General features: G+C 43.7%; 1 protein-coding gene across 1 annotated transcript; it reads right to left on the bottom strand.

Moving 5' to 3' along the window:
- Positions 1 to 1,017: 1,017 nt before the first annotated feature.
- Positions 1,018 to 22,291, bottom strand: NOTUM (notum, palmitoleoyl-protein carboxylesterase). Its single transcript, XM_056858022.1, has 11 exons — positions 21,939 to 22,291; positions 20,349 to 20,401; positions 18,811 to 18,906; positions 12,296 to 12,356; positions 7,993 to 8,051; positions 7,049 to 7,151; positions 5,571 to 5,762; positions 5,080 to 5,180; positions 4,528 to 4,675; positions 3,575 to 3,622; positions 1,018 to 1,500 (listed from the first exon to the last, which is right to left on the bottom strand). The coding sequence occupies exons 1-11, from the start codon at positions 22,274 to 22,276 to the stop codon at positions 1,194 to 1,196; spliced, it is 1,506 nt and encodes a 501-aa protein (XP_056714000.1). The 5' UTR covers positions 22,277 to 22,291; the 3' UTR covers positions 1,018 to 1,193.
- Positions 22,292 to 26,242: the final 3,951 nt, after the last annotated feature.

The raw sequence follows: 26,242 nt of genomic DNA, 5'->3' as shown, positions 1-26,242 counted from the left end.
AAAAACCTCTGTATGGAAGTAACCCAAATTTGCTATTCCATTGCTAAGTGCAGAAATGATATGAGCTATGTGTTGTATCCAAGAATTTCTTGATAAACACACCGTGGCAACTTGTTTGGACCTAAGCAGTCGTTCTGTATATTTGCATTGCCCTTTTCAGCACCCATCAATTTGCTGTTTCATGTCTAACAATGGGTAAGTTCCTTCGTATATAGGATAGCAATTTACCTGTATAAGGAATACCCCTTTTTGAACAAGGGATGCAGGATGCTTATAGCTGATGAGGTTGGATAAAACTTTTTTTCCCAGAGGCTGCGACAGGTATCTTTTTCCATTCACAAGTAACAAGAAACAACAAACATACCGCAATGGAATCACGGGACTCTAATAATAATTAAAATAACAATGCCACTGCTGACCCTTTTGCCCTCTCCCAAACATACATGATCCAAAGGAAAACCTTTCCAAAGGAGAACTATTTACAACTTTACAACATCATACGAGCACATCTTGGGTCAGCCCTTATAAATAGCATTTACATATTAAAATAAATATTTTCACATTGCCAAAAGTAGCACAAGGTGGTTTGCCATTATTTTTTTAAAAGGTTACAAAACAATATTAATCTTATATTTCTTGCTTATTTCTTTAAAAATTAAGTAATAAAAATCATTTTATAAAATAATATAAAAGTAAAGGGAGTACAAGAAAAAGTCCCATTTCTAGCCTGTGTGATTGGTTTGTACATTATGTTACATTGTGAGATGCTTCTAATTGGATAAATAATCCAGTGCTTTGTCTCCCCACGTATTGTCCATTTATGGTATGAAAGGTTCTTGAAAAGGGTAAAAAAAAAAAAGTATTACGTCCTTTTATTTCTGGAGAGGGTTCATGATTGTAAATTTTCTATTCAGATGTTGCACCCCTTAGGGAATTTAATATGGACAGAGGTTTTGCTTAGCTGAGAATGTCCCCTGAAGCAGAGGCAACGTTTCAATCAAATGGCGTGAGAATCTGTTCCTTTTATCTTGATACACAAACTGTACCAGAGGGTGCGTGCATGAGTTTGCCTGTGTGTCTGTGTAGTTGCTTGTGTAGTGAAAGCGGGCAAGGCAGGCAGAAAGTTTGAGAAAGGAACGAAAAGGCCCCTTCACTTCAGGCAGTCACTTGGTCCTCCTTAGTGGAAAATTCTCCTAGCTACCACTGCTCAGCATCCCCAGGAGTTTACTTGGTTCCAGGCCCTGCTGCTGTGCCATCTTCTGCACATCAAAACCCATGTGCATGAGAAACTGGATCACATTCATCTCTTGCCCTGTGTATTGGTCCTGAATGGTAGGGCATGAGGGATTGCAGTGTGGCCAGGGACAGCTGTCAATCAAATGGATGGGGCAGCCTTTCAGTGGGGCTTTCCCGTTCTTGTTGCTGTCGTGTAGGCTGCGGTCCCAGCAGTGCAAAGCACGGGGTAAAGAGGTCCCTTTCACTTGGATGTCTGTCCAGTGACTGCAATAACAAACCATACAAATTACTTCAGTGTATGGAATATCACCATGATACTCATTACTCATTTTCATGTCAATTGGCACATGATTATCCAAAATAGCAACACAGTGATTAGGCAGAACAGCTGCTCAACACAGGCTGCACTCTTAAGAACACTTTCCTGAGACTAAGCTCCACCCAATAAAATTGAACTTACTTCTGAGTAGACCCTGCTTAGCATTGCTCTCCTAGACCCCACAGAAGAGGTGGACTTGATTTGCATGCAGATGTGGTGACATCACAATGGCCACAGTCCAATATTGTGACAGAGGTTTGTTCATGCCAAGTTTGCTGCTGTGCTTGTACACTCCCCTTCCTTCCTCCACTTCCTCTATGGAACAGGATCAAAGTCCTCGGGGTTTGGAAAGGCATAAATCAAACTCCAGTTGGCTGCATCATGCAAGGGCCTGAGCAAACTGAGGGTTGTTTCCTTCCAAACCATGATTCTCAATCTCCATTTAATCCCCGGTTAGAATCCTAGGTTGTGAGGTGTAAAGAAACAACAATTTGCCCAGGCAGCTGCAGTTGCATGCCATGGAGCTTGCTTCAAGGCTTTCCACACCACGAAGTCTTCAACTGTGTGCCACACATGAGAGGAAGATGGAGAAGTGCTGGGAGCACACAAGCACAACAACAAAGAGCTGTGTTAGGGCGTGTCACAGATAATCCTGTGTTTGTCATGGTTTTTGGGTCTGCAGTCAAGGTGCCATCACAGAATGACTACTGAGCCATGCCAGGAAGAAAAGGGGAACACGTGCAGCAAAGAAGGCAAATAGGTTTCAGGAACTTAGACGTTTCACTGTGCATAATGCTTCCCAGAGTCAAATCCTACAACAGAGAGGAGACAGTTTTCACTGGCTGTTAGAAGGCTGTTCCACAAACCTGGGCTTGTATTCGAAGGAGAGTGAGCAGAGTCATGCTAGAGGAAGTTCCCTGACTCCCCTCTCTTGCCGCAGTTTTCTGTGGCCTTCAAAATTGTGTTCCTGCAGGTCAGTGGACCCAAAGGAACAGTGTGGGGAGCAAACTGGCAATCTGCAGAAGGAGGGAATCAGTAAAAATCTCCCTCCTGGAAAAGTTCTATTGGAGGAGCTGCTGCTGTTCTGACAGAAAGGCACTATAGGACCCAAACCCTGGTAAACAATTACTCTCGCTTAGTAAGACCGCCAGCAGTGTTCCGGGGAACCTTTGTTAAGTGGGAGGCTGAGGGGTGGCCTTCCATTGTGCTCTTCTAGATATAAACTGAATGATAATAATGGGAGGAGTCTGGTACTAAATGTGCAAGACAAACCATTTATCAACTGGTACCCAACTTTTGGTATGAAACTATATTCGAGACTCACAATATATTCATGTATTTGTATATATGAATATCAATTTAACAGTAACAAAGGCACATATTACATTTGTAATACAAATCTTACAAATTAATACCTTTTAATCCAGACTAAATACAAAATAAATGGCGGCTATATTGCTTTTTCTTTCTTTTATACAACACTTCCTCATGTATTATGTGCAGCAAGTTGCCTCCTTTGTGTAGCAGGTTAATTTTGTGTTAACAAGTGCCTAGGTTTCACTTATTTCATAGAGGTTAACTTCCTCAGAACATTCTCAAACTTCTTTCTGAAGTGGATTTTAATACTAGTACACATATAGAGTTTCCTCAGATCCTTATATAATGCTATAGTGCTCTGTTTATGTTACCAGCGCACAATCACCTTCCATGTTCAGAATGTTCTGAGGAAGTTAACCTCTAGGAAACAAGTGAAACCTAGGAGCATGTTAACACATGTAATATGTACCTTTATGTAATATGTACCTTTGTTATTATTGTAAAGTAATATGTACCTTTGTTATTATTGAATTGATATTCATATGTACAAATTCATGAATGCATTGTGAGTCTTGAATATAATTTCATACCAAAAGTTGGGTACCAGTTGATAAATTGTTTTGTCTTCTAGATATAAAGCCTCATTCTGAGAAGGTGCAAAGCAAGACTGAGACTCTACCTCTTCCCATTCTAGACACTTACGTGCGTGTGATGATCTCATGAGACAAACAAGCTGGAGCAAAGCTGGCACTGGAAAAAAAAAAAGGGACATGAAGTAGGTGTGACAAAAACACAAATATTTCTGCATTCCCTTCCTCACAACCAAAACTTGCACTGCTCCTTGCAACATGGCTTGGGTAGCTCGTTTTTTGGGTATGTGTCAGCCTGAATTGGTAGGGTGGCTGCTGGTTTACACTTGGAGCTTCACATCTGAGCTTCTCCGAGGTGCTGTGCTCAGTTGATTATGATATCAATGGCCTGAGACACTAGAGGATTAATTACATTATTGCACGAGGCTTCTTAGTGCTTCGTGAACACCCCTGTGGAGAAGGCTAGAAAGGGTATAATAGTAGACATGAATGTTAAGTCCTGGCTTTATCCAGAAGGAGGAGGTTTTTATATGCTGACTTTCTCCACCACTTAAGGAAGAATCAAACCAGCTTACAATCACTTTCCCAACCCTTCCCCACAACAGACGCCTTATGAGGAAGGTGTGGCTGAGAGAGCTCTAAGAGAGCTGTGACTAGCCCAAGGTCACCCAGTTGGCTTCATGTGGAAGAGTGGGGAAACCAACCCGGTTCACCAGATTAGCATCTGCCGTTCACGTGGAGGAGTGGGGAATCAAACCCGGTTCTCTAGGTTAGAGTTCACCGCTCCAAACCACCGCTCTTAACCACTACACCACGCTGGCTTTACCATAGGAAATAAAAGCACTAGCTCAACATTAACCATTGAATTCTCAATAATATTTTCCTCACACTGAGTTACAAGATTTCTAAATGCAGCTTAGATGTACACAAATGTTTAAAATTGTTCTAACAATGTGGCCTGTTAAGAGTTTTGAAGATCTCAGATTGTAACAAGAGCAGATTCCTATCCCACATCATTAAAAAAACACTTTGAAATATAAGGAAATTATAAGAGGTAAGACTAACGTCACATCCTTGAGAGTGTTCCTCAGCTCACGGCCCAGATTCTGTATGTAAAGCCACTGTCCCTCTTGTACTGGCTGGCCAGTCAAATGTACATTGTCTACAGTGAGCTGAGCTTCGTCAAAGAGCCACTGCACCACAAAAACAGGAGCTACAGAGTGAAAGAATTGGAGAAAATATTTACTATAATTAAGGCAGCAAGGTTTAATTGGCAGAATCCGTTAACTAAAGCTCTACTTGATGAATTGGCACAGGATATTTTATCAGTGAGGCTGAAAAGTTAAGGACTCGCTTATTTATTGAGGAAATTTTTAATGCCGATGTTCTACTTTGATAGGAAATTAAAAAGAAAATACTAAATATTTCTTCCTAAAAATGTCACTTTTATGATGTTTTAACACTTTGTAAATTTACTCATCCATTGGTTAAAAGGCACATGATGAACCAACTGAAAATTCTTTAACTGCTCGTTATCCCTAGCCATTAGTAGTTAAGGAAGACTCTTCTGGAGTCTGTTTCACATCACCAAACAGAAAGCCTGCCCTTTACACTTACATCGGAGAGTGGGATAAATTTTATAGCCAAAGAAACAATTCCATTCCTCGCCCTCTTTAAACTGCATTTTGCAACGTTCTGGAATAATTCCATTCCAATATCTGAAATATAAAATTATAATAATAGTTAATTAAAGAAACTTGTTCAGCTGTAAACATCTAACTACAATCTAAGGGATGCTGGAACTGTTATCTGTGAATGTGTGAATTCCAAAAATTATGGACAGCAGAGGGCAGTAAAGCTGCCAAGGTGAGGAATGATATACATTAGCAAAAAGGAAATTCTCACTATATTAACATGTCACATCTGTACATATGATGCCCAGTATGCTCTCAGCAGAGCCTAGACATTTCGTGAATATTCATGCGTTTCCAAGTAGAATTTTATCAGCTAAACGCAGTAGATATCCTACAATTACAAAGAGAAAGACTGGGTGTCTCAGACCAGCGTCTGACTTTCTGCGAAAGGAGACCTTAGAATACTTTCAGTACCTAAGTCCTCTCCTGATGGCTTCTGTGGGGGCGCAGGTTATGCTATCAATGCAGTCTGTTCTGCGATATTGTTTATTATCCAAGAACCAGCCAGAGTCTGCCAGGCCACGGACCTGAATCCCAGGATACCCCATCTCTTCCAGCTGCTCTGCTACACGATCCACATTCAGGAGCACCCCTGTTCCACCAGCACTGCAACAAGAAGGTCAGTGTTTCAGTGAGATTAGTAGCTCAACTGCAGAAGTATTCATTGTAATTTACAATAGGCACCAACAGTGCCATCCAAGGCAAAAGTTATACCTTTTTAAGCCCATCCTTTTAGGATGGCACTGTCAACTATTCAAATCCAATAAACTGAATTTTCACACAGTTCCTATAGTACCTGTGTTAGCATCACCTTATTTAAATTACACAAATGCTTTTGCAAATGTTCCCATTGCCTGTTTGCTGTGCGACAGGCGAGTTCAAAGAAATGTGGTTGCACACAAGGCTTTCAGAATTCTAATTTGTTAAGTAATTTGAGAAATCAGTGATTCAATTAATAAAAACAGTGGGATGGTTGTCTGGGATGGAGCACATGATCCGTATGTCTCTTCCAATTCTAGTGTTCAATTTACTAACCATTAGAAAGACTGCTTATGAGATCAGAAGTGTGCAAAAAAACTACCATGTGTGAAAGGTCTGTTGTCAACATGCATTCCTCTGCATTCACAGGAGAGAATCCTTACCATCTGAAAGCAATCCTGTTTTTGTAGTAATAAATAATAAGCGGCATCTTCAAAGTTTAGGCCACACTCGTTGGACTTTGCATCAAATTATAGCAGATATCTATATTCCCCCATGGTTTCCCACTGTTATCAGTACATAGGGAGCAGCTACACTCTCATAAGAATCAAGGATGACAGGAAGGGTGGAAATAGTCCTACCTCTCCAGCCGTTCTTGGGGCTGAGAAAGTGCTTCTGCTGCTGACCAGTCTCAGAAGCAGTGTTCTCCCAGGCTTGTGAATGGTTGGAAAGGAAAAACTGCTTGCTTTTTGCTAGACCAAGGGTGGCTGCAAACCTGGGACTATTCTCATCTTTTTAGCTATTTTTGGGCAACCTAAAAGCATTCTGGAAATGTTTGTTGCAGGTCTCCACTTGTAGTATACTGGCAGCTGTACTTACCCTTCTCTGTCCTCTGTTTGATGTCTGTGTTCCCATAAAAGCAAGTAATGCAAGAATTATGTACTTAATCCTAAATAATCCTTACTGAAAAAGCTAACACATTCTGTGTGTATGGACACCGAGACTGATGTAAGTGTCTCAGAATTCCTCCTTTTGGCCAGAAATATCTACTGACACGTAGGAATGACAAAAGATTGAATCTGTGCCTTGGACACTACTTTGTGATGATTGAGATCCTGATTGGACAGTATTTTGTGATGTCTTTAGCTGATGTTTCTCTCCTTCCTACATAGTTTTCATACACAAGCATGTACCTGCTTCCTGCCAGCAGCAGCACCTTGGCATTTCCAAGGCCTTTCCCCACCAATTCCTTTACAACCTCTTGTATGATGAGAGATCCCATGAAGACATAGTCATCTGGAAAAAAAACAAAAGTGTTCCCAGTAAAGACTTCCTTTCCACTGAAGATTTGGGGTCAGCACTCATTGGAAAAACATACCACTAATTTATTCAGAAAGTTACTGAAAGGAGACGTATCAGTAGGGAAAAAATGAGCCAGGAAAATACTGCAGTTTTAGCAGCGCATCTCAGGTCTAACATCTTTTCTGATCCATGGTCCTAGCTCCAAATTCACACAGGTAGGCTTCATTTTAGAGGACTTTGCTCACTTTATACAGCAAAATGTAATGTTTCCCATCCCTGAAAAATTATATCCAGTAGAAATGGAGTAGCAAATCAGCTTCTGAATTGCACAGATCTCTTCTTCAGTCAGCTGAAAGGTTTCCTTCTCAACATCTTCCTCTGAGCCATAGTGAGCCTCCATGTGTAGTTTCTGTAATAATTCTAGGCGGTATACTGAAGTCCTCAAGCCCATGCGCAACATCAGAAGCATTCTTAATTCAGTTTGCAAATCCTGGCACTGTTCAGTTCTTCCTTACAAAATATAAAAGTTAAACTCTATTCATGGTGGTAGCTGCAGGGACTGGAGGAAGTTTATCTAAATGAAACGGGCTGCATCAGATACTCAGGATGCAGCTATTCCCCTCTGGTTATTGCTGTGACATCCCTGTGTGATGGTGCTCTGAACCATGACAAAGCAGGGTTTGGAAGCGGATGTTTTATCTAGAGGATATTTATTATTCCTTCCTGCCCACTGGCAAGAGCCATTCCTTCATTTGCATAACTGTAGAGAAGCTGGGCCATATCCCTTTAATGCATAATGTCTGTCTGGCAGCAGGGGCCTGTCAGAAGCACTCACTTTTCTCGGTCTTGGCAGAGGCTCCACACCAGACATCGCTTGAGCAATACGGGATGAAACTGCAAGAGACAAGAAATATGTGAACACCACTATTCTCCTGATGTGCAAAGCAGGGTAAGATTGGGGTCAAGCAAATTAAACCCTACAGGAAACGGGAAGAGACCAATTTCATGCCCACTCTGATCTGAGGTATCAGTTGGATATTCTCCAGAAAGAAATTACTCAAGTAGCATTCATTTAGATTTACTGACCTATCCTGGTTACATTAACATGTACATTTATTATATTATTCCTCCTTTTTAAGAGTTGTTTCATATTGCATATATACTGGTGTTCCACTGGTTTTTGTTATTGTAACTGCAGTCTGAAACACTCAGGGAGATCTGCCAGAGAGCTTCAATTGGCCACAGCTTCCTGGTTTACCATGGCAAACATTGGTGGATGGAGCTGCTTTGTAAAGGTTGAAGTGGTTCTAAACTCCAGTGACTCCATCTTTTTCCATGAGTCCATGTTGACAGGGAACTCTCATTAAGTTCCTCTAGTGCAGTGGTTCCCAACCTTTTTTTGACCAGGGACCACCAGGATTTTTTTGTTCGGTGCAGGAACCCCAAGGTTCAAAATAAAAATTCAGAGAATTTGAAAATAAACTTTAATCATAACTGTTAGTTAAACATTAAACTTAGAATAATATTTGAATATATATTTTTATAATAGAGAACTTTTAATTGAAAATATTAATTTATTATGGGTTTATAACTTTGTTTCGCGGACCTTAACTTAGTTCTCGCGGACCCCTGGTGGTCCGTGGACCCCTGGTTGGGAACCAGTGCTCTAGTGACTGTCCCAAAAAATAATGCACCTGAACCTGTCATCTATCCTACATTTGTTTACATTTTATGACCAGAAAGGACCATTGTGACCTTTTGATATAACCTTTTTCTCTATCCACCTTGAGCAGCTCCTTAAGCATGGAAGGTTTTACATGCACATTTCCTAGCGAGTCTTCTATTCATCCCTGAGATCTGAAGGGTGGTGACCAACATGTCTCCATCTTAGGTCCCCTTCAAGCATCTGTCATCACAACCCCAGCAGAGCAGCCTTGCTAAAATGTATCAGTGGACTAGGTAAAGGTAAAGTTAGTCCCCTTTGCAAACACCGGGTCATTACTGACCCATGAGGTGACGTCATATCACGACGTTTACTAGGCCGACTGTTTACAGGGTGGTTTGCCATTGCCTTCCCCAGTCATCTTCCCTTTACCCCCAGCAAGCTGGGTACTCATTTTACCGACCTTGGAAGGATGGAAGGCTGAGTCAACCTTGAGCAGGCTACCTGAAACCGACTTCCGTCGGGATGAAACTCAAGTCATGAGCAGAGCTCTGACTGCAATACTGCAGCTCACCACTCTGTGCCACAGGATTGTGTGTGTAAAGTGCTGTCAAGTCGCAGCCGACTTATGGCGACCCCCTTTTTGGGGTTTTCATGGCAAGAGACGAACAGAGGTGGTTTGCCAGTGCCTTCCTCTGCACAGCAACCCTGGTAGTCCTTGGTGGTCTCCCATCCAAATACTAACCAGGGCTGACCCTGCTTAGCTTCTGAGATCTAACTAAATCAGGTTAGCCTAGGCCATCCAGTTCAGGGCACAGGATTACCTATCCCCAAAATTAGACCCAGTGCAAAGTACATAGTGCAACATTAGAAGTACCACAGTGCCAGCTGGTCACTTCTAATTATCCTACATTTAGGGAAAAGTTAAGCCTTGACCATTCCTAATTAATGAGATACCCTCTTTCTCTAGTCCCTCTCAGAACCCAGCTACATTAGTTTCCTTTAACACATTTTGTGGTCAGTGATTTCCAAAGAACAATGGTGTACTATTTGGTACTATCTGTATCAATGTATCATTTGTTCATGTTAAACTTACTTTGCATTAATTTAGCTGGAAGTGTAGACCAAGCTCCATGTAGCCCAGCATTCTTTCCCCAACAATTCCCAATTGGATGGCCCTGAAAGCTCACGGACAGGGCATGAAAATCCTCTGCTGTTTATCCCCAGCATTTGAGAATGATAGTGTGAGGCTTATCGCACCCAGTCTGGGAAACGTCTCTCAAACCCTTTAAAAACGTTACATTCTTTCCCCCACGCACTGCAGACCTCCCGTTTCAGCTTGGAAATGCTTTGGAAGCGCCAGACATCTGTTTTTTCCGAAAACGCCTATACCACGATGTATTTCCTTATGTCGTTTCAAAACCGGCAAGCCAAGGGGTGCGTTCAATTACAAACGCTATTCTGTTCTCCTCCTCTCTTTTCACAACACCCAATGAAAAGCCTTTCTCCTCCCACCACCTTCCCCCTCCCCTCCCGTTTGCATCCACCAATCTTTACTGCTACTAAATCCCCCCCCAAAAAAATGCTTGTGCAGAGGAGGGCAAGGGCTGAGAAAGTAGCAAAATTGCTGCGAGCGGCAGAGGGGGGAGGGGGAAGCAGCCCGAGGAGGAAGGGAGACTGAGGAATAGAGAGAGTGCTCGCCCGCATGCGCGCACACACACACACACACACAAAAGTCAGGGCTCTCCAGTGCCGGCACAAAGTTTCTCCCTGCCTGTTTTTTATCTTTCTCCCGCTCGTCCCAGCGATAAAATGCAACATCGTTGCACCAACGCCCGCAAAGACGGCAGCTCTGTGCAAGGAACAGCTCATTTTGGTTTATTTGGGGGGCGGGGGAATGCCTGCATTGGTTGTGATTAGGGTTTCCCTGCCGTAGGGGGGAATGTGAGCCCATTGCCCTATCGTCCGGATGCACTGACGATACCGCGCAGGCGCACTGACATGACGAGAGGGGGGTGGAGGGGAACCCAAGCGATGTCAAAATTAGGGGGTGCTCCTCCACGCCCCCTTATCTCTTGGGAGCGCTGTTTCATTGGAGGTGCGCTCAGAAGGTTAACATTTCAGAGACGTCTCAGAGACGTTAGAACGGGCAGAAGTGCGGGGGGGGGGGGAAACAGCAAATCGCCTCAAGCACCATTGCTCTTTAGGTGTTTTCCACACGTTTCCCAGACATGGTGTGATAATGTCCTGTTTCTAAACAGGGGAGTTCTATTCAGCTACCCCAGCTAATACTCCAGTGTTCCATGAATGAATCTAATTCTTTAAAAATAATGCGAAGTAGAGGCAATCACCTCAATTTGTGGTAACAAATCCCCTAAATTCATTATTTTATATATTTACTTAACTTGTATCCCTGCCTTCCTCCCCATTGGAGACCCAACGTGGCAGAGACTAGATGGCCATCTGTCAGCAATGCTGATTCTATAAGCTTGGGCAGTTCATGAGAGGGAGGGCATCTTGGCCATCTTCTGGGCATGGAATAGGGGTCACTGGGTGTGTGTGGGGGAGGTAGTTGTGAAATTCCTGCATTGTGCAGGGGGTTGGACTAGATGACCCTGGTTGTCCCTTCCAACTCTATGATTCTATCCATCATGCTCTTCTCCATATTTTTATCCTAAGAACAGCCCTATGAGTTAGGTTAAGCTGAAAGTGTGTGACTGGCCCAAGGTCATCCAGCAAATTTCCATGGCAGAGCAGGGATTCGAACCCAGTTCTCCTAGTCCAGCACTATAACTACTATACCACAATGGCTCCTATTTATTATTCTCAGAACTAGTTGCTTTAGTTCAGGGGTCTCCAACCTTTTTGAGCTTGTGGGAAGTTTTGGAATTCTAACATGGCATGGTAAGTGCAGCAATAAAATAGCTGCCACAAAATGGCTGTTGCAGGAGGTGGAGCCAGCCACAAACTGATTGCCACAGCTTAAATTCAGTAACACAGTGCAGATCCTTGTGCTGTGGTGGCAACTGCTGCCAAAGCAACAAAATCTGCATAGCCAATCAAATCTCCAATAGTTAATCAGAAGACTTGCTGGGCAAAAGCCCTACTTGGCCCTGCCCACTTCCTAAAAACACTTGATGGGCACCAGCAAAGGTGGGGACCCTTGCTTTTGTCTTTCCTGAATCTGCTGCCATTCATCCTCATCTAGTCAAACCTCAGAAATGCTGTCTGAGAAAAACTGGTGGGAAACATGACAGATACAGCAAGGACATTATTTTCCATTAAATGCATTACCTTTACCTGCAACTTCAAAGCATACTTGTTTTACAATTACTTGTTATAAGTTGCAAGGCCCACTCCTGAATATTTCATGTTTGAGCCAACTCCCCCTTTCCCGTTTGGTTCCTGCCCCAGTATCACGTTTACATTGCACAGCTGTACTCCTCCCAACTCCAACAGCCATTCCTTTGCTTACACCATATTTGCATTCCACCAGTGTGGATTTTCCTCTGGTTGTGATGACAGAATGCCAGTTCCTGTAGAAGGAGAATAAGAAAATATTAAGGAGGGGGGAATCCTTAGAACATTAAAGCAGTCTTCAGCAATGTATGGACAACATTCAACATGAACATAACAGGTGAAAGATGCTAAAAAGAAAAGCAATCTGTGAGAACAGGACCTTCAGTCTTTAGCCTGCATCTTAAGTACGTGGTTCAGAGCAATTTAAACAGTACAGTATTGTCCATTAAATTATTTCCAAATGTTTAATCTTGGTGTCATTAAAGGAATGGGGTAAAGGAAGGCCTCAGGCAAAAGGTCCAACAATGTAAATTGCGGTTTCCAAAATGGGATAAGAAAACTGATCTATTACGTCAAATAGCAGTAGGGTTGCCAGACCCCTACTAGGAGCGAAGGATCACCCATATTGGGGGCCCTCCCTCTGGGGCCATCCTGACGGCTAGTGGTGGGACTTACCAGCAACAAACTGAGGCCCGGGCCTCTGTTGCCAGCGACGCATCAACGTCTCTTCTGGTGCTCACCAGAACTGATGTCATCATATCACTGGCGACATGGAGTCACTCTGGCATTTGGGCACAAACTCTATGGTAAAACGGCTTCTACCATAGAGTTTTTGCCCAGATACCATAGAGTTTTTGCCCAGATAATGACATGATGTGACTTCCAGTGTGCACCAGAAGTTATGTCCCATGTTGCCGGTGACAGACATAGGCTTCAGTTTGCTACCAGTATAGGGTTGCCAGCTCCGCATTGGGAAATATCTGGAGATTTTGGGGGCAGAGCTTGAGGAGGGCGGGGTTTAGGGAGGGGAGGGACTTCAATGCCATAGAGTTCAATTTCCAATGCGCCCATTTTCTCCAGGTGAACTGATCTCTATCGGCTGGAGATCAGTTGTAATAGCGGGAGATCTCCTGGATGCTGGCAACCCTATGCTGGTAAATTCCTCCCTCCCTTCCCCATTGGTTGCCAGGAAGTACCTGGCAACCCTAAATGGCAGGCCCATTTCTACTCTAGGTAGATAAGCCAATCAATGTACGATAACCATGAATATATTCCACTCTAGTTTGAAAGATAATTTCTTCTCATTGGTCAAGACAAGAAAACTTTTCCCCTCATGCACAGGTCTCAGGCCTGGCTGTCAAATTCCCTGAAGGCCTACATTTGCAAGGCAATCACTAAAGCTCAGGATTGGGCCTGGTGAAAATGGAGGAAAAACAGGAACCAATTGCTGTCACGGAGGCAGATCTCTAACTAGAGTTGCCAGTAGGGTTGACAACCTCCAGGTACTAGCTGGAGATCTCCTGATATTACAACTGAGTTCCAACAGATAGAGATCAGTTCACCTGGAGAAAATGGCTGCTTTGGCAATTGGACTCTATGGCATTGAAGTCCCTCCCCTCCCCCAAACCCCGTCCTCCTCAGGCTCCACCCCCAAAACCTCCCGCCAGTGGCAAAGAGGGACCAGGCTGCAGCTGGCAACTCCTAAGAGGAAATGGGGGGTCGGGTCTGACGTGCTGGCACACTTACTTCACTTCCAGTGAAAACCAGAAGTGGTATGACGAACTCGCTAGAATTCTCCAAAAACTCTAGTTTTTGTGCAGAAGCACCAAATGCATGTCAATTCCAGTTTTCACTTAAAGTAACATAAGCACACTGGTGCAACAACACTAGAGTTGCTGGCTGTCCAGTTTTCACCCAGACAGTCCAGTATTTGTGCTTTCTGTCTGGAAAGCAAATGAGAAAATACCGGCCATATAAATGTCAGGTATTTTTAAATTGAGCAGCCAAGAGATGCAACTGAGCATGAATAGGAGAGCCAGATAGACAGCCCTCCTTGTCCAATCAGAGCTGTGGCTTTCTCTAGCCTTCCAATCCTCAGCACTGGGAGGCAGGAATGCAGGAAAGATTGGCTTGTCTCGGCATTCTGTTCCCTGCCCTTCCCCTCTCAATCTAGCGAAGAGTTTCAAGACGTTGCATTTTTTAATTTTTGAAATGTAGGAATTTCTTGCAGGAGGTAAGCTCCACTTTAACTGCAGTGGTTCACTGCAAACATTACTGAGCTTTGAACATGTTAAGTTCTTTTTAATAATGCTAACAGGTTTGATGGAACAGCTTCACTCTGGCTGAAGAAGGGTCACTTAACTGAGTCCAAAGAAGGAACAGAATTGGGGGGGGGGGTCATTACAGAACGTAAAAAATTGCCTAATCAGAGAATCAATGCAGTCATGAGATGCTGAGTCTAGGGAAGTGTTAACCCCTTTCAAACCTTTGTATCACTTCTTGCCCACTAACAGCATTTTCTACAGAATTAAAACTCGATCCCTCAATTCCTTTGCTTCTACTTCATTCATATTTGATATTTAAAGCTTAAATTGTCAAAAAGAAAACTTCCACTCTCTCCTTTTAGGAAACATATCTGGATAATGGCCTTTCAATTTAAGCTGCAATTCTGTGCACAGTTACATGGGAGTAAACCCAAGAACTCAGTGGGACTTACTTTGAGTAAACATACACAGGGTTCAGACTGCCTGAATTTAGCAATTATCACAAGTTTCGTTATATCTTGTAAGCATGACTAGAGCTTACCCATATGCCAACTGCATGTCTACTATACTACCTAAATGTATACATTTTTTCAATTTTTAAATGTTTATTAAAACATATTTAGATATGTTTTTCAGTCAACTGACAAACTGGAGAACTCTCCAGTTGCCTTTCTAATGTTCATAAGTCTCTTGCACCCTGTACTCACTTACTTGGGAGCAAGTCCTAACTCCTGAATTTTCATATTTACTAAGAAGTATATCTCATATCTAACTTTATGACAGATGTCTTGTTTCAAAGCAGCCGCATTTATTGGCACCAGATATGTGCCAACTAAGTCTACTCAGGAGACACTGCCCCATCTTTTTTCAACAAAGTTAAAAAATAACTGCTTTAATGCTTGGTCCTGTTAGTAGAATATGTCATCAATGTGTGTGAATATGGGTCAGTGAAAAGTGGCAGTCCACTGACTTCCACACACCACTCACCATGACATTTCCCCCTCCATAATCAAATATGTCCTGTGCCTTTGCAGGGTAAAAACAGAGTCAGGTCCAACAGGATCTCTAGATATTCGTTTCCAACAAGTCACATAAAACAAGTCTTGGATTTGATTTGCTTAACTATTGGTAAATGTCACTTTAAACTACTTATACCTGTATTTGCTGTGCTGTGCTAATGGTTGAATTATACTTACTAGCCAACAATCAAACGCCGACATCACTCTCTTCCCTCTTTGGTAGGGTTGCTAAAAACCTGGAGATAAAATGTCCTGTGCCTTTAATGGAGGTTGAATGCATGGAAATGGGTACTTGAAGCTTTTAATGGCTGGGAGATAAATAACATCCCATTAAGCCTCTGCTAAAGGAGCAGCACATCTTTTCTCCAGGTTGTTGGCAACCCTACCCTTTGGTGGTGAGGCAAAATCTTGTTTAGTCATTTCTGAACTCAACATTTAGCGGCTAAATATCGATAAAAGTGACACAATCTATTGTAAAGTATAAGATGTAAATAGATAGTTATCAATAAACTTCCTTTATCATGTATACTGGGGAGGAGGTTGACAATTTTTTCTTAAGTGCATTCATTATTTTTGTTGAAACCATCTGGCAACCCCACACAATGCTGGCACACATTCCTCCCTCCACATTTCCTCCCGCCCTGCCAGCATCTCACAACAACATGAGATGCTGTCTGACAGAGAGAATGTAAGGCCTGCTACAGCTAGAGAAGGTGTTCACCCTCTGAAGCTGAAGAGTAGCAAGTCTGCTTTTAGAGGGAGTTGATCCTTCATTCCATGGTGGCCCTACTGCAATCAGATATTGAGGCAGGAATAGGAAGCAAGAAAGGGTGTCGTATTAGGAAGATTTGCTGTTTTCCAGCTGGACTCTTTTTTGTGTGAACTTTGCCCTGTCCAGTTGTAGTGTCCCTGTATTAACTCTGCCCCGTTGTTATAACTGTTCTTTTATTTACTTCATTATTATAGTGTTTATAAACTGTTTCTCATTCACCCTGGCTGGGTCCTTCACATATCATATTCCATCATACATTAGGGCACGACCTGACTGAAAAGAGAATTGTTTAGGGAGCTGGGAGTGTGCTCTGGCCCCCTGCAATGAAGCCCTACAACTAGAGTGGTGGCAGCCAGTTAAGGCCCTTGCCTGCTCTAGGGCTGAAGGGGGCAGGAGGGAAGGGGTGGGGAGAGAGGAATCCTTGGACACGATGTCCCATCTGTGGCAAACCTCATACGCCCATCCCCTTTTCTGTGACAAAAGTTATAGAATATTAGGGAGACCAGGTTTGATTGAGCAGTGAAAGAATAAATAAGACAAACAAATTTGTGGCCCGTAGGATAAAGCTGTTTTTAATGGGGTAGATTAGGTGGAGTTTTAAATATTTTAATAAATAACTAAATGGATTTTGCTCAATAGATAGGTGGATTAAGGGTAGGATCCACCCCATTACTAGACAGTTCCAAACACTGGCATAAGGGTTACTGTGTCATCAAAACCAAAATCAAAGCATCTATTTATTTATTTACTTCATTTATACCTTCTTTCTCCCTAATGGGGACCCAAAGCAGTTTACATCATTCTTCTCTCCTCTGTTTTATCCTCATAACAACCTGTGAGGTAGGTTAAGCTGAGAATGGGTGTCCGGCCCAAGGTCAAACAGCAAGCTTCAACAACAGAGTGGGGATTTGAACCTGGGTCTCTTGGATCCAAGACTGAAAATCAGGCCACTACGCCACACTGGCTCCCTATAAGTCACTGCCCATGCTTCTCCACTAGCATTTTTCCTATCAGTGTGTGACAGCACTAAGCAAGGATAGGGACCCCTCCAGCCTCCTTGCATACTACAACCTCCAGCATATTATAAAGCTTTTGAATTTACTAAATTACCATTATGTTCTGAGCTAGCCCCTGGCAGAATTTGACTGGATACCTTTAAAGATCGTCACCTTCTTTTTGTCCTGTTGCAATCCCTACAGTGAGCATACAGGGGATGGACTACTGGTGGTACCTACTTTACAGCACATACAGCTGCAATAAGGCTTGTGGAGATGTCATCCCTGGTCCAATAAAGCCTGAAATTCAATCTCTTCAGGAGGCAATGCAAGACCTTTTAATTTTTATATAGTTCCTGTCTCTATTAAAATATATCTGCTTTGAATGTAGTATATAAAAACTGTAAATAAATAATATAATACAAAGTTCAAGCAGAAAACTGGGGGGAAATGAAAAAACATTTGATGCAAGAGTTTTTCATTTAGATATATTGAATGGCACAAGTAGTGATCTCTTTTATCCTAATGTTACTTTAAACTTATTTGCCATTTTCAATATTGTCATCAGAGACAAGGCAAGTTACATAAATGAGCTACATAAATAGACAGCTATTCCTGGTTCCTGAATGCAGCCATATAGGAGGTATTCATCATTACAGCAGACCTGGATAGAAATCCTAATAGAAAGGTCAAAGACTTGCATACTTCCTCCATATGTACTTCCTATGCAAACAGATAACCAGGCGAAGCACATCCAAGTTGAGAGTATTAAGAGTGAGTCCAAGCTTTCTTTATAGTAGCCTTGTGTGTGTGTGTGTGTAAAGTGCCGTCAAGTCGCAGCCGACTTATGGCGACTCTTTTTTGGGGTTTTCATGGCAAGAGACTAACAGAGGTGGTTTGCCAGTGCCTTCCTCTGCACAGCAACCCTGGTATTCCTTGGTGGTCTCCCATCCAAATACTAACCAGGGCTGACCCTGCTTAGCTTCTAAGATCTGACGAGATCAGGCTAGCCTGGGCCTCAATTACACAATGTTCTCTGAGGTAAATACATCAGTATCTCTCTCTCTTTTAATTTTTTGTTGTCTGGAAAAAAAACCTATATCTTTCAGAAAGCATTTTCCGCAGGCGGATCAGAGGTGTCTTCATTACGCATTTTTTAAAAATCTGGCTGCGTTATTGCTGTGTTTTTGTTTTGTAATTCATTTTAGAATTGTATGCTTTTATTCTTCTTTTATGAGCCACACTGGATGTCGAAAAAATAGCATACTTATAAGATTGAATCCATCAATCAATAATAACCAAAGGAATACCCAGACATGGATAGCCTAGGCTACCCTGCTCTCATCAGATGGCAGAAGCTAAGCAGGGTCAGTCCTGGTTAGTATTTGGATGGGAGACCACCAAGGAAGTCTAGGGTTAGACGTAGAGCCAGGCAATGGCAATCTACCTCTGAACTTCTCTTGCCTTAAAAACCCCACAGGGTTTTTGTAGAAACAACAGTCAGCTGTGACTTAAAAAAAGGAACAGGAGAGGGTTTTCCAGAGAGATAATATAACACCAGATGCTTTTTGTACATAGACAGCTAAAGCAACATATATTTAGAAAAATATATCCCAGGCTGATTGGATTAAAGAGCTTACCAGTTTTGGACATGGGCCACTCCTTGGAGCTCATAAGTTTTCTCATTGTTTCATAGCGAGTGTTGCAGTTCTCTCTGTTGAAGCAGTACCAGCCTCCTGGTGCATAAAAAGAAGAATCAGATAATTTACTTCAGCAATAACATTTTGCGAGTGCCTGAAAATGAACTTAATCACAAATGGGTACTATTTGACTGTTGTTTCTACATATTACGGCACATTACATATTTAAACAAATAAGCATTCTAACCCCTGAGTAGCATAGTGTTATAACAGGATACAACTTTTTGACCGTGTCCTTCAAGTACCATTTTTCAATCCGGAAAATTAAAATGCTGTATTTGATGTAAACAACAGCACAAAAATGACAGGCTGCTGTCATTTCCACAGAGAAAGTATAATTCGCCTTGAACAGCTCCTTTGAAAATACTATTAAGTGGGCTTTTCACTAACATTTAATTTTTCAAAGAACTAATTGGATGCCTTCAACTTTTATATTTAGCCAAACCCTGATCCTAACATGCCCCCCTCCAGCACAACAGTCAACTCCAGACCTCACTGTATGCCACTGTTGTGCCAACAAAGATGAAAAGGGCCTGCTTTGCACTCTGAAGCTCCTCTGGAATCAAGGACTTGGAATCAATGGGACTTACTTTCAAGTAATGGCCTGATTTTGTTCTAATTGTGTGCATCACCTATGGCCCTTTGTGAAAAGGCCCATCCAGCCACTTCAATTAGGCATGGATGAGCACAGCAAAGAAGATTCACATGAGACGCCTGCTTCTGCCCATGGAACTACCCTTGCAGGATTGTGATGTGTGTGTTTACGAGCAGACTGGTAGACCAACCCAACAACAGAAGACTGCTCCTAAACACAGCAGAACTCCTGAGACGCATCTTCAGTCTGCATCTGAGATACTTGGCAAGGTCAAAGACATGCAAAGCATTTGTTTATTTCAGTAATGTCGAGAAATCATTATCGTCATAATAACTCTTGGCTACAGATTCTCTATGGTCACTTCCAAAATAATTTTGAGGCTGTAGTCCTAAGTGTCCTTTCTCGAAAGAAATTTTAGTGAAATCATTATGACATTTCTAAAAAGATCATTTGGAGCTAGGATGTAAAAGCCAGATGACTGCTACCATATTATTCAGGGGCGAAGACAACCGGAGCGTGAAGTTAAAATCTGTTCCGAGCTTTACTATATGTATACAGTGAAAACTGGGAGAATCAATGCTACGGTGTACAACAAACAACAGAAAGAAATAGCCTGAGCAGGTAGCTTTGATTAAAGCTGGTGAGTAGTTAGCCTGCCAGTAAGTTTGCAGGAGGCAGCAGTATATGAAATAGTAAAAAGAGGGGAAGAATGGGGACCCTGCTTACAGAGAAGGCATCTAGCACATACACAGATGCTGCAAGTCCTTTGAAGAGAGCAGCTAGAAAGCTCTTCCACCATCCTCTGACTTCTACAAAAAGAGCCTATACTCATTGAACTTTGCTTAAATAAATGAAAATAAAATTAAAGAAAACTCAAGCTCACCTTCCAGGAATAGCAGCCACCTTCTACTGCCTTTCGATTCTTTGAGGTAGTAGCTAAAATAAAAACAAATAAAAGGCAGCGTGAACTTAATTAGGGAGACTGGCTCACTCAACCACAAACTCTTTGATACATCAACTCATTATAATATCAAGAGGGTTACATAAAATCTTGGTTAAAGAACAAGAGAAAGAAACAGGATGGCTGTCAGAAGAGCTCCAAACAGAGTCTGATCAAAGGCCCTTCTCGGGGACCCAGAGCCAGGCTGGGCTGGCTTTCATCTCGCTCCAAAATAAATGCATTAAACAAATTCCTAGCATTCCTAAGTATTTCCAGGGAGGAAAGAGTTATTCCACCTGTTACTGGCTGTGTTCTTAGTAATGGCCACGTGGTGGAAGCAGAGCTTGAACACTAGACAGAATTGTTTCAGCACTTTTTTGAAGTTCTTCTAAGTATGCTTACAACAAGAACAGAGAAGGACCAGAATACTGCATTAATAGTAAACAGCACTGGGAGCTAGCTCTCTGAGGCATCTCTGTTCAGCAAAAATCATGCTTCAGAGAGACTGGTCATCCAGATACAATCAGTGCAAAGAGTTCTGATTTGTGAAATTAAGACCATGATAGTGAAGTTGTGGTAACGGAAATCCCAGTGGATTGTGGTGCTTTAATAACCAATTTATACAGTCCCAAGAGCCATACTTTTCTGAAATAAAAGGGTTCCACCACGTTCTATGGATTGGGACATTTCCCTAAATAAGGGAGAGCTATCAATAGGACTCTGTAAGAACTTTGTAGCATACTTCGGCGCGTCTGAAGAAGTGAGCTCTGACTCACAAAAGCTCGTGCTGAAATAAAGTGTGTTAGTCTTCAAGGTGCTATTCGACTCCTGTAATTTCCCATTTGCAACCCAACATAGTTACCCTCCGTAACTAGCAAATATAAGGAATCCTAACACAAAGTAAGGAGACACCATAAAATGAAGAAAGAAAGAGTTGCATCCAGTTCTGATCCTTCACACCACCATTGTCTTCAAAAGGTGAATTAACTTCACCGTCATCCCTCTCCAGTGGGACTTGCAGAAGGGCAGCGGGGAGGGGCCGTGGCTCAGTGGTAGAGCACCTGCTTGGCATGCAGAAGGTCCCAGGTTCAATCCCTGGCACCTCCCGTTAAAGGGACCCGTTAAAGGGACGAGGCAAGTAGGTGATGTGAAAGACCTCTAGCTTGTGTGTTGAGAAACTAGGGGTGACAGAGAAACAGAGGGGGGAAACGCACGGTCGCTTTATCCTCCTTTAATCCCTGTTTCAGCCAGGATCGAACGCATTTCGCCTAATGTGCGTTGGATCCTGGCTAAAACAGGGATTAAAGGAGGATAAAGCGACCGTGCGTTTTCGCCCTATAGTCTGTCCGAAAGAATCAGGACAGGATGGAGGGGGAGCTAGAGAAGAGGTAGGGGTGAGTTTTCTGGTGGCCTCTTGAGGCAGGCAGGTGGGCTTGTAAGCTGCCAGTGGTGCCTCGGACCTGAAGAGCCACGAATGACGCTGGCGAGGACGCCGGAGGAAGAGGAGGTGGGTGGGTGGGAGTCAGCACTCACCCGGCCGGGCTGCCGTCGTTGCAAGCGACCGAACTGTTGAGCAGCCAGTGGCGCCTCAGCTCCTGGTGCAGGTTCTGCGCCGAGCACGGGTACAGCGACTGCGCCAGGCTCTTGATCTGAGCCATGAAACTGTCCATGTTGCCCTCGACGGCGGTAAAGTCCAAGGGGAAGCTCTCCACCGGCTGCCCGGCGGCCTCGCTCCGCTCCCGGGCTGCCGCCGCCGCCGCCGGCTGCTGCTGCTGCCCGCGCCGCCTCCAGCTTTTCCTGCCCTCCCCGCCGGGGCCCCAGTGCAGCAGCCCCAAGAGCAGCAGCAGCATCCGCACGGCGCCGCCGCCCATCGCGACGCGCGGCCACCTGCGGGGAAGGAGGGAAAGGGGGCCCCGGGGAGCGCGCGAGAGGGGCTCTGGCGGCGCGCTCGCCTGCGCTGGGCTGGGCGGGGGTGGGGGGTCCGGCCTGCGGCTGCTGGGCTCTGGCGGCTGCGGCGCCGTCGAGGCGCGCGCGCGGGCAGGGGCGTCGGGGGAGCGGGCGGCTGGCGGCCGGGCTGCCCGGGCTGTGCGGCGGGGCTGGAGGGCGCGCGGCTTTTCTCGGCGCACCCGCTCGCCGCCTCGTCCCAAACCGCAAACATGACAAGAGGGGCCCGGAGTGCGCGGGGAACCCGCCGGGGGCGCCGCCGGCCCGGCCGCCGCGTGGGGCCGCAGCAGCCGGCCAGCCCCCGCCCCGCCCCCAGGAGGAGGAGGGGGAGGCGCCTCGGGAGGGGAGGGGAGGGGAGGGGAAGAGGGAGAGCCAAAGGAGGAGGGGGAGAGACTTGACTTTCATTTCCCAGCCCGGAGACGCCGCCGGCTTGGCCGCCTTTCCTTTCTTCTCCCCCCCCCCCCTCCAGTCCCGTCTTGAGAGACGCCCAGGGGATATGATATCAGTGTGCTCGAAAAACAATATGTATTCAATGAGTGCTAGGGAGAAATGGAGGATTTGCAAAATAATTAATTTTTAATGAAAATAATCAAATGCTTTTTATTACACTAATCCGTTTATTCTTAGTACATTTACTGGTTCTTGTAGGTTATCCGGGCTGTGTGACCACGGTCACACAGCCCGGATAACCTACAAGAACCAATGAACTCTGACCGTGAAAGCCTTCGACAGTAGATTTACTATTTCTCTTCTTCTTTCTTTCATTTTTATTTCTTTTTTTTCTTACCTTGATATGATATTATTAACCATTGATTTTTTTCCCTTGAAAAATATAAATTGTCAAAGAAATCAATAAATATTAACAATAGTATTAGGATTATAATTTTGTGCAAAAGAGATTACTAATTAATCACAAGATGAAGGGAGGTGTAGGGGAAGTCAACAATTTATTATTATATATAATTTAACAATGTTACCTATTTGTTTTTACTTTTTACTGTTTGTGACATTGTTAAACTATGTGATTAATAATTTTGGAAAAATAATAAAAAAATTATTTTTTTAAAAAAGAGAGATGCTCGCGGGGGGCCGCTCCAAGTCTCTGGGTTCCGGAGAGCAGAGGTCCAGTCAGGGCTTGGAGGGGCACCCCCTCTCTTGAACAGGCCCGTCACCCACTCACCTCTTGGGCAAGGAGGGTGGTTTTTTTTTGCAGGGGCCACTCCAAGAAAACAAGAGCTCGGGGGTTGAGGGCTACCCAGTGCCAGATTTACGTATAAGCTAAACAAGCTATAGCTTCGGGCCCCACTCTCTTGGGGGCCCCCAAAAAATTTAAAGGAAAAAAAACCTGGATGTACATTTCCAAAATCAACAATTACTTTGATAAAATACATATTTTGTTATGTGCAAATGGCTTTAGATACCTATTAGGTCCATAAATTACCATATAGCATATTCACAGTGGGTAGCCGTGTTAGTCTGTCTGCAGTAGTAGAAAAGAGCAAGAATCCAGTAGCACCTTAAAGACTAACACAAATATTTTCTGGCAGGGTATGAGCTTTCGTGAGCCACAGCTCACTTCTTCAGATACCTGGAGAAGTATCTGAAGAAGTGAGCTGTGGCTCACGAAAGCTCACACCCTGCCAGAAAATATTTTTGTTAGTCTTTAAGGTGCTATTGGACTCTTGCTCTTTTCATATAGCATACATTCAACACAAAAAACAGCGACAAATGTTGACAAAGGACAGCTGGACATATAAAGGGCCCCATTACCTTCAATAGCTTAGGGCCTCATCAAACCTAAATCTGGCTCTGGCTACAGCCCGCCCCCTCTCCCCGAGATACCCCGCCCAGCAGGAGTCCTCTGCGTCCCTCATGGTTGGGATTCTCCAGGCCCCCTTGCCCAGAGTCCTTCCCTGCTTACAGACACACTCGGGGTTCTCCCCACCCATGCGCTGCACCCCTTCGAGTCTCACGTGCTGAGTGTGAACTGGCTTGAGAAGGGTTTGTGAGGAAGGAATGTGGAACGTCCCTAAGGAGCCTTGACCTAAAAAGCCCCCTTGCAGGAGGATCTGCGGGTGGGGGCCCAGTTCCTGCAGCTTCCACAAGTCTCTCCTCAAACCCAAGAAGAACACTCCTGGGTCAGGCCAAGGGTCCAGCATCCTGTGTCCGAGGATGGACTGCCAAACACCTCTGGGAAGCTCTTAAGCAGGGCTTCGAGGTGACGGCTGACCCCGTCCTTTGTTCCGAAAATGGAGTCTACCTGCCTCTGACAGCCAGCCAGATGCCAATGTAATGGCTGATCCCCCTGATTTGCCTGGGACAGAAGATCTGATCCCAAAGTTCCAGTTAAGGCTCACTTGGGGTTCTGTCTCAGGTGCTGGGTTTGTTGGATGCCCGAAGTTCAGAAAGCCAGGCCTAGCCTTTCATCTGTCTGTGATGCCAGAGGAGCTGTTCGGATGCTAGAGCAGTGGTTCCCAAACCTTTCGGGCCACCGCCCCCTTAGTTCCACAAACTCTACCCCAGCGCCCCCTACCCTACCCTATAAAAAGCATTATTCTAAATATGGGTTTGCATGACTCGCTAAAGAAGATAATACCAATGAAATTTCGAAACGGTAACAATTAATTGCACATCAATTCAAAATCAAATTAAAACTTTTTAGTTGAAATTTATTCAACAAAACTGATGAACTTGATCCAGAAAAATCCAGAAAAAAATTCTGATAGTTTCCACCAAATTTGCCAGCAGCTTGATCTATTGTAAATTAGTGAACAACACAGTTGGGGGCCCACCTCTAGCACCCCCCTACTGCCCCCTTGCCTCTTAGTGCCCCCCTAGGTAATCCTACCGCCCCCCAGGGGGTGTTTCTGCCCACTTTGGGAACCACTGTGCTAGAGTCCTAAGAATAATACTTTGGGAGGGTATGCTGATTGGTTCAAAAGTTGTGTTAAATTGCTTTGTGATCACTTTATTGTAAATTTACGGCTGCTATCAACTTGGATCACAGTTATAAAGTGGGAGGACCTAGAGGTAGAGAATAAACTATTCAGATTAAATTTGCTCTATTTGTTCGCATTCGCTTCTTCTCAGAGAATTATAATAGTTTTTTGTTTAAAACACACAAATGAATTTTTCATTTCCTGCATTTGTAGCGTGGATACAAACACTACATTGGCTAAATTCTACATTTTTTATTTATTCATTAAAACATTTATATCTTACCTTTCCTCATGGTTCAAGGAGGTTTACAATAATAGTTACAACATTTTCAGTTTAAAAGCAAACATAAAATAACAGCCCCCAAACCTCTCTCCCCATTTAAAAGATACCTGCCAATTCAGACTTGCTCAAAAAGTCCTTTCAACAATGACTTGCTTCCACCTTCTCTGTGTTTACCAGAGGCACAGATAGTAGACAACATGCTAAAATCGGGCTTTTAGTAATATGGAACTGGTGAAAATGCCATAGGTGGTTTCATATACATGGTATTTTTTGCTAGAATCATAAAGTTGGAAGAAACGCCTACCCTCTGCTCTGTGACAAGACACCTTGTCTGATGAAAATTTATGAAAAAACAAGATATCACTGTTCCTATATATTTTCCCCATGTTTTTAATCCTATCTCCCTGTAGTTTAACCTAGAGATTGATGGGTATATTGGATTCTACTCTGGAAATAGTTTGGGAGGTAGAAGGATTTTTTCAACTAGATTTTGCTGTTGAATGCCAGTTCTGCCACCAATCTTACCAGAATGCCCTGGATTCCAGCAGTTCCAGATGGCATCATACCTTGTCAGCACATGAGGTCTATGTCGGCATAGCACAGCCCACAACATTGATGGAGCCTATGCTAAGCTTTTATGATCCTTCAATAGGGTTCAGAGTAGTTCTACC

This window comes from Euleptes europaea, chromosome 1 (genome assembly GCF_029931775.1).
Source record: "Euleptes europaea isolate rEulEur1 chromosome 1, rEulEur1.hap1, whole genome shotgun sequence".
In the NCBI taxonomy this organism is placed as follows: domain Eukaryota; kingdom Metazoa; phylum Chordata; class Lepidosauria; order Squamata; family Sphaerodactylidae; genus Euleptes; species Euleptes europaea.
This window is presented reverse-complemented; position numbering and strand designations above follow the sequence as displayed.